A 9,508-nucleotide genomic window follows, 5' to 3' on the forward strand; every position below is an offset into this window, starting at 1 on the left:
TAGTTTTATATATTATACATATAAAAATATATATTATATATTGAAGACACTTTTTGTCAAGAAACAGTATGCATGGAGGCGTGAATGATCATGAATAATGAGAAGACAAAAGAATCACATAATAATGACCTGAAATTACTTGCATATTAATGAGGCCTTTCAGTCAGGTAGGCTGTGAAAAAAACCCTCTGTAATAATGTCTCAGCTCATCATAAACAGCAATACTGTGAAATATTATTACAATTTAAAATATTGGTATTCTATAATATTCTTTAAAATATAATGTATTTCTGTGATTTCAACATCCATCTAGACAAACCTCAGGCTGCTGACTTCCACACGCTGCTTGCCTCATTTGATCTCAAGCGAGTGGCTACCTCAGCTACCCACAAATCAGGTAACCAATTGGACCTCATCTACACACGCCGTGGCTCCACCGACAATACACTGGTTACTCCACTACACACCTCAGACCACTTTCTCATTACTTTCACACTCAACCTGACCCCCAACTCATCACACACCCCACCACACGTCACTTTTCGGTGAAACCTACGCTCCCTCTCACCATCTCACCCTCTCACCATATCCTCTTCGGTCTCATCCACACTTCCTCCCGCTAACCAATTCTCATCAATGGACACTAACACTGCTACTGACACTCTCTGCACCACTCTATCATCTTGCTTAGATGATTTCTGCCCCCTTTTAACCAGACCAGCCCGCGCCACCCCCTCTGCCCCCTGGCTCTCTGATGTTCTCCGTGAGCATCGGTCTAGACTCAGGGCTGCAGAGAGGAAGTGGCGCAAATCTAAAAATCCTACTGACCTTAGCTTATATCAGTCACTCCTTTCTTCTTTCTCTACTAATGTCTCCAATGCTAAAACCTCCTACTATCACACTAAAATTAACAACTCAAATGATTCCCGAACACTTTTCAAAACCTTCTCTTCTCTTCTTTGCCCTCCTCCCCTCCCTCCCACATCAGTTCTTACAGCTGATGACTTTGCCACTTTCTTCACACATAAAATAACAACCATCAGCGGCCAATTCTCCACACCACACACTGACAAGAACATCTTAATTGAAAACACACAAATTCTCCCCTCCTTCTCCATGCTTTCTGAGGCAGATGTTTCCAAACTCATTCTTTCCAATCACCCTACTACCTGTCCGCTAGACCCTATCCCCACTCCTCTTCTTCAGGCCATCTCCTCCTCAATTCTACCTGCACTCACTCACATTATCAATTCCTCCCTTCACACTGGAACATTTCCCACAGCTTTTAAGCAGGCTAGGATTACCCCACTGCTTAAGAAACCCACTCTGAATCCAGCACTTTTAGAAAACTACAGACCAGTATCCCTTCTTCCTTTCATTGCTAAGACACTTGAGAGAGTTGTATTCAACCAACTGTCTACTTATCTCACACAGAACAACCTCCTTGACAACCACCAGTCTGGTTTCAAGAGTGGCCACTCTACTGAGACTGCCCTGCTCTCAGTCACTGAAGCCCTGAGACTGGCACGAGCATCTTCAAAATCATCAGTACTCATCTTGCTGGACCTGTCTGCTGCCTTTGACACAGTGAACCACCAGATCCTCCTGTCTACACTCATGTCGAAGGGCATCACGGGAACCGCGCTCCAGTGGTTCGAGTCTTACCTCTCAGGTAGGTCCTTCAGGGTATCTTGGAGAGGTGAGGTGTCCAAGTCACATCATCTTGCTACTGGGGTACCTCAGGGCTCTGTGCTTGGTCCACTTCTCTTCTCCATCTACACGTCATCACTAGGATCGGTCATTCAGGATCATGGTTTCTCCCATCACTGTTATGCTGATGACACACAACTCTACCTCTCATTCCAACCAGATGATCCGACGGTTGCTGGTCGCATCACAGCCTGCCTGACAGCCATTTCTGCCTGGATGAAGGACCACCACCTCCAACTCAACCTTGCAAAAACGGAACTGCTTGTCATCAGTGCAAACCCAACACTTCATCACAACCTTTCAGTTCAACTTGGGTCTTCAACCATCACTCCTTCCAGGACAGCCAGAAACCTTGGAGTGGTGATGGATGATGGTCTAACCTTCACAGATCATGTTGCAGCAACGACCCGGTCCTGCAGATTTGCCTTGTACAACATCAGGAAGATTAGACCCTTCCTATCTGAACATTCCACACAAATTCTTGTCCAAGCTCTTGTTCTATCCAGACTGGACTACTGTAATGCTCTCTTGGCTGGCCTTCCAGCATGCACTATCAAGCCTCTGCAACTGATCCAGAATGCTGCAGTAAGACTGGTCTTCAACGAACCGAAGAGAGCGCACGTCACTCTTCTCTTCATCAGTCTGCACTGGCTGCCAGTAGCTGCTCGCATCCAATTCAAGGCTCTGATGTTTGCTTACAGAACGACAGCTGGCTCTGCACCGCTATACCTTAACTCACTACTTCAGACTTACGCACCCTCCAGAAACCTGCGTTCTGCAAGTGAACGGCGCCTTGTGGTGCCATCACATAGGGGCACAAAATCACTCTCACGGACCTTCTCCGGGACTGTTCCTGGCTGGTGGAATGACCTGCCGCGCTCTATCCGAGCTGCTGAGTCTCTAGCCATTTTCAAAAAAATGCTAAAGACGTATCTTTTTCGTCAGCACTTGACCCAGTAGTAGTAGCACTTACCTTGACTAATATTCTTCTCCTATCTGTGTATTTATTTATTAAAAAAAAAAAAAAAAAAAAAAATCGCTATGAGCACTTTACTGACATAACTGTGACTTCACTCAGCACTTACATACTGTTGTTCTCATGTTGATTTAATTGATTCTACTACTCTCATTTGTAAGTCGCTTTGGATAAAAGCGTCTGCTAAATGACTAAATGTAAATGTAAATGTCTCTATGACAAGAAATGACGGAGTATTTTAAGTCTGTTTTGCTGCAATGTGAAAAAAACGCACCGCGCATTTTCAGACCTCAGGGATTTAAGTCTATTACCAAGGCATTTCTCAATAATACAGTCAAAATAGGTTAAATAGTGAATAACCTGAAGGTTGATTTAAGGTATGCCCCTAAATTTTCTGCTTGTGCTCCTAAAATTCAGTAAGGGGCTACAATGCTCCTAATAAAAAATAAAAGTTAATCTGGAGTCCTGTATGGTGTCCTATACTCAGAATTTGTGCTCTGCATTTCACCCATCCAAATGTACACACAGCAGTGAGTATTGAACGCATACACATACACCGTAAACAGTGCAAGCAATGCGAGCAGTGGGCAGCCATTTTCACTGCAGCGCTAAGGGAGTGATTGGGGGTTAGGTGCCTTGCTCAAGGGAACCTCAGTTGTAGGTATTGAGAGTAGCAGAGAGCGCTGTTCACTCCTCCACCTACACTCAGCTGGTATGGAGACTCAAACCCGGAACCTTCGGGTTACAAGTCCGACTCTCTAACCATTAGGCCACAACTGTCCCCACAGCACGACAGTAGGGAACACGAACGGGAAAGGACCTCAAATTGGGAATGAAACTCAAGCCATATGTATTGCAACCATGCCATAATGAGCCGATGCAAATGTACATCAAAAGAGCAATGTGCTGAGCTTCATGATATAATATCTTATTAGCAGGGGTGCACATAACTTTTTTGGCCTGGTTCTCAAGGGAGCACCCAGAGATGTTGCTTGGTACTCACACTTTATTTATTTTTATTTTATTTATTTAACAAACTTACATGACAAACTTATCCTAAAAGCTGTCCTTATCACTTTCCTCCTGACTGCTCTCCTCACTATCTTCTTTTCTCTCGAACATAGTAGATGATGATGTTTTTTCTATTTTATTTTACTAACAGTAATGACACAGACAACAGCAAGAATATTAGGCTGCTGACGCTTTAAGAAGAAAAGCACAGACCGAATAACTGACACATCTGGTTTCTTTCTCAACTGCTCACTTATGACATAACTGAGAGAATGACATGTATTTTGACATAATTGTGTGTGTATGTGTCCGTTCAAGCGCAAGTAAACATGAAAGAGGAATTAATTCAGTGTTCAAGCACTGTCTGACTGACTCTCTCTCTCTCTCTCTCTCTCTCTCTCTCTCTGTGCGCGCGTTTCGGGGTGTGAGGCTGTGCGCACAGATAACAGTTCGCGAGTCCCGATTGTTGCCTCTACTTATGCTTTTAAAATCATTTGAATGTGTTAATTGGCGAGACAAAACACATCCAAATGATAAACTTTCACTCTATGATGGTTAAATTTAGCAGTTAATCCACAAATCGCATGCGTGCTGAACCGTTGGACCTTATCCATATAGATCACGGATTAACTGCTATCCGTTGAACACCTAATAATTAAAGAACACACTTATCATCATGATTGCTATCTTACCAGAGATGGAGAAAAATCCTACTCCAGTAAGTAAACGTGTCCCTGTGAACCGGTCCTCAAAAATGTTGGTACTCGCGCTTCCCTCCATGTTTTCTGGTGCGCATTGTTTATTTTTACCTGCGTACCACTTATGTGCAGCCCTGCTTATTAAACAAACTTGTGAGGGAGGCAGCGGTCTTCATGTGAAGAGTTAGTTAGACCTCGAAAGTGAAACATTACAGGAAATCTATCAGACTGTGTCAAGGTGGTGGTGGTATGCAAATCCTAACCACAATTTTTTTGGTAATTTTCTTTTTTGATCCAGCTGCATCCTGTCCAGACAGCAGTACAAAGAAATTTTAGACCAAGTGGATTGAACTTATGTCAATAACCAGACTGTGTTGTAAGATTCTTGGCTACTTTATAACTGAGTCATTACACAAAAAAACTAGTGCATACTTGAGACATAAAAGAACTTCACAGAATGAATCTGATCTCATTCAAAGCAAACTACACAGAGCCTTTTTAAAGCCTTCAAGGCTTTATAAAATTGACTGATAATTAGGTCAGAAAGAAACACTTAACCAACTCCGACAATGAGGCTAATAATAAACTGTTTCAAAGCGTCACATAGAGACAGCAGTTTAAATTTACCTCACTTAATATAAGTAGCTAAAGTTTTGATTTTCATAGGATCAATAGTCGATCTATACAATGGTATTTGTATACACCCACTGTGCACTACCTGGTTAATATAAAAATTACAGGAATCAAAGAACATTTTGTATTGGCACAACTGGAAAAAAAAAATACTAGACACCACCTCCTAAACAAAGATTTACTGAACAGTCAGTGCCATTGCAGAATAAAGAACCTTATAAATGTACATGGGCTTGGTTAAACTAAACGTTGTGTGTAATAATAACACAACATGACAAAAATATAGGGGTGTAACAATACTCTCATATCACGATTTGGTGCAATACCTACAAGACACTGAACTCATGATATGATACGATAAGTACTGTTGATTAAAACTGTACATTTGGTATTATATTTGGGTGGACTTTAATAGGCTTGGACTTGTCTTTGTCCCCAATGCACAGGGCAATAAAATAGAAATAGAACAGAAATATGATTTAAAAAAAATACAGAATTTTGTTAGACACATATGCATTGAACTACATATATTAAAAAAAAAATGTAGTTTTAAATATATGTAGTTCACCGGTTTACTGGTAAAATCAGAAATTGGCATTATCAGCACCCACAAATACTCCCCCACTGCAACCCCATTATACATTATATTCAACATTATAGTGGTTTACTGTGGTACTGTCACTGAAACTCTGTAAACTTTTAATTTTTTCTCATGCGGTACACCCGCGTTTTCAATGCAGGTATTCGTTGGATCTCCTACACAGACAAGCCACATGCACACTGTCCCACTGCTCACCATGTCCTGTGTCTACCTCTAGTAATGCACTTATAAGAAGAAACCATCTTAAACACTTTAAATCATCATACTACTAAAACTAAAAACACAATATGGTGATTTAAATTATGTTTGTTCTTTCACATTGAGGAGTGCTATTCCAGCGCATATCTACTTTAAATGATCAATGCAATCTACCACAGTTCTAATCACAAAGCAAATCAAAATTACTATTCCCAAAAATTAAATTGTAAGTTCACCCAAATACTAAAATCCTGTCTTTATTTTTTCACCCCCGTATTGTTCTTGCATGCCAAATTAACAGTTAACGTTAGCAGTAGACTACAGCTAGTAATAAACACCACTTTATCATGATCTCTGACTTAAGCAAACGCTTTTAAAATACATTAACAAAACGAAACCATAAAACAGAAAAATGAAAGGGAAAATGGTATTGTGAGTTCACACTTGACTGAAATGCAGAATAAAAGGAGCATTGGAAATGAAAATGAGATAGAGTAGGATCAAAGTTCATAAGCTTCTTTTACATCTGTCATTGATTTTTGCAATTATTTTTTTTTTTGCAAAACTTATTTTTTTTCTTTAAACTTTATTTTTCTTTTGCGATTGTTTTCATTTCCAAAACTATGTTTTTTTTTCTGCACAGTACTTTATTTTTCTTTTGCAGTACTTTATTTTTCTTTAGCAATAATTAATTATTTTGCAAATCTATGCAGCATTATTTTGACTCCATACTGTAATTACTCCACTCCAGGTTTTACATTTCCCTCAGTAGTGAACGAAACAAGCGCTAGTCGAGAGAAAGAGATATAAAATTTTCGGGGGCCATTGTAAACATGCCACCTAAACTCCAACATCATGGTCAAAATATTAAACAGCAGAACAAGTAACGTGAACTCAATTTGGAAATGATTGTTCATCAAGTAACGTCCTGTGACACACATACCCAACATGTACTTCCACAGCCTGTTTCACACTGGATGCACAAGCAGAGCAGAGTCAGCGAAGAAGCAGCGGTGGGTATGCAGAACGGGAGCAGCACACGTCCATTGTGCTTTCACACAGCGTTTCTTGCTGCTGCAAATACAGATGAGTATAGTTCATTCTGCCATGTTTTTCAGGTGTTCTCATCCGACCACTGTCTGTCACGTGCTTTGATTTATGAAATATATAGTTTACATAATAAAAGTAATCTTAAAGTTGAGATATACCTCTAATCATTTAAACAGTCCTTTTAAATTTTTGGCAAAAACTCCAGGCAATGATGCGTTTTCGTGTATTTTATTTCTTTTTTTCCCCAGCGCTGAATGTCATATGGTGATTGTGAAAAACAGAACACCTCACTCGCCAACACTGCTGATTCTGCTCTGCTCCTGCTACCCGCAATGCTCTAATCTGTTAACATGGGCTCTGAAAAAATACGTGCTGCTTAACCATCCAGTCAGGGCCGTATGCAGGGTTTTATATTTACCGAGGTCACAAAATGTGTTTTGCTAGGGGGGGGGTTCGGGGGCATGTTCCCCCGAGAAAATTTTGATTTCCTCGATGTACATATATGCATTTTAAGACGTTTTAAGGCCAACAAATTGGATAACAATAGCTTTAAAACCATGTCAACAAATACATACATGCATGCACAGTTTTGAGGCAGCTTAATCGCATGTTTGGTAATTCCATGACTTAATTTACCTCAGAATAATGATGTTGCATGCCCGTAGTTTCTTTAGCGCTTTAGTTAAACTAAAATGCAGTAATATGCAGCACGCGCCGCGCATTTGCGCGAGCAATTCTTGAGTTCACGCTTCCAGCACAATAGCCTAACAGCTGATTGGAGTTTTACTGACATAGCTTGACAACATCTCATCTGACCACAGTTCACTGTTGTTCAAATGAAGCTACATTTTCCGCGCTTGTTTGACTTGCGGTGGAATGCGCGTCTGAAATTGTCCGGTTTGTTGTGGTCATAAAGAGACATTTCTTTATAAACGCAGCGTTTTACTTGGCGATGTTTTAAAAAATATTTTTATTTTCGGTATTTTTTATGCTCTGTTGGTGGTTTGTGGAGTAGCAACACCTGTGGGGGATTAGAGACGGTAAAAGTGAGTGGGTCCAATATCATTGGTCTTAAAAAGTGGGTGGGTCTTGTCCCACCCACATACAATGGTTCCGACGCCCATGGAAAATACAGACGACATATGGATTCGGACACGGACCGGGTTCTGTGTTTGGCATTGATCATCACTGCTGGATTTCAGCTTTGACTAATTTGAAATTTAGGGAAAAAATATTGAGGACATGACCTCGGTGTCCTCAATGGTAGATACGGCCATGCATCCAGTGTGAAACAGGCCTGTGGCATGACATAAGTTATAAGTGATAAACTGTGGCAGCTCACATTCCTCCGGAAGGGGCCTTAATTGGAGCTTTGCAGGTGATAAGAGACTGGTATGGTAGGAGTTTTTAGTTGTTAAACTTGTCCTACCTGCAGAGGAGTCGTCATCATGGTCGGAGCTCAAGTTTCCGTCAGGTGTGCTGCGTCCAGACCCGTGAGAGCCGCGGAGCACGAGCGAAGGAGACAGTCTGCCATCATCTGAGTCCAGCTCTCGACTAATGCGGAACCGAGGATTCAGTCGGTAATTCTCCCGGACCTTACTCTTTGGGTTTAGAATGTTTTTTCGGAGGAAGTTTTCGTTGAGTTCCACGTTCTCGAACTCATGGTCACTGTCCTGCTCGCTGTTCCGTTGCTCGTCAACGCACAGAGAGATGTCACGAGCAGATGAGTGATCTTGCTGAACATCTGGCTTTTTCCGAGGAGGGACGGGGATGGGCTTACCTGTCTTGTTGTCACAGAGTATGCCCCGGGCAAAAGGCTCTTCTTCACCTCTGCTGTCTGACCCCCAAGTTCTGTCCCCATCTGCTTTGTTCCAGCATTTCTCAATGTCATAATTTCTCTTCTTCTGCGCGATGGTGGCCTGAAGGTAAATCACCTTGAACTTCTCTTCCGACAGAGCCTGCTGTAACACCTTCAGATTGGCTTTGCATTTCTCCAGCTCTGCCTCTATGTCCTCCACCGAGTGGAGATTCATCACGGGCACTTCACCGTCGGGAAACTCATTCCTCCAGTGCTTCTCAAATTCCGCCTGTTCCCACATTGTAAGACCACAGTGGGGGGGGGAGTCCTTGAATATGTCGAGTTCCTGCTAAAACAGCTTTGGTTCACTGCCTCAAACGCCCGTTGTGAAATAGCAACTACTCATTTTCTCTTTCGCGCATATCCAGTCACTCACGCCACAGATCAGTTTACAACTGAAAAAAACTTTCAGCTTCCGCTACATTGGAAAGTCGTGACGTCAGCTGGACACGGAGCCAATCAGATCATTTAGCCGTTTAGACGTGCAAAATCCTATCCTGTGCTTGTTTTTTTACACATTAATGTCCCACCTGTTGAGTAAATAAGCGTTGTTGAAAATACATTGAAATACATTTCAGTTCAGGTTGAAAAACAAATGCACTTTTAAAATGTAAATAAAAAAAGTGTATGTAGTTCAGATGCTTACAAAATAAGCAATATAAAGTAAAATAACAATAGTGCAAATTGAGTAAACAAGTAATAGTGCAAATAAAGTGCAAATAAATAAAATTATGAGTAAACAGTAGAAAACACATTTAAAAATTAAATTAACA

General features: G+C 41.2%; 1 protein-coding gene across 3 annotated transcripts in view; it reads right to left on the minus strand.

Annotated features, from left to right (window-relative positions):
* abr (ABR activator of RhoGEF and GTPase) overlaps positions 1-9,112 on the minus strand; it is a 372,538-nt gene extending 363,426 nt beyond the window's left edge. The window contains exon 1 of one of the 3 annotated variants that reach the window (XM_067405883.1): positions 8,307-9,112. In XM_067405883.1, the coding sequence (XP_067261984.1) occupies positions 8,307-8,976 (670 nt within the window). In that variant the 5' untranslated portion in view covers positions 8,977-9,112. Of the gene's footprint in view, positions 1-4,389; positions 5,256-6,770; positions 6,892-8,306 lie in introns of those variants that run through there. The other 2 variants (XM_067405885.1, XM_067405884.1) reach the window with 2 other exon arrangements.
* Between the last annotated feature and the right edge of the window lie 396 nt (positions 9,113-9,508).

Source organism: Chanodichthys erythropterus, chromosome 13 (assembly GCF_024489055.1).
Source record: "Chanodichthys erythropterus isolate Z2021 chromosome 13, ASM2448905v1, whole genome shotgun sequence".
In the NCBI taxonomy this organism is placed as follows: Eukaryota; Metazoa; Chordata; class Actinopteri; order Cypriniformes; family Xenocyprididae; genus Chanodichthys; species Chanodichthys erythropterus.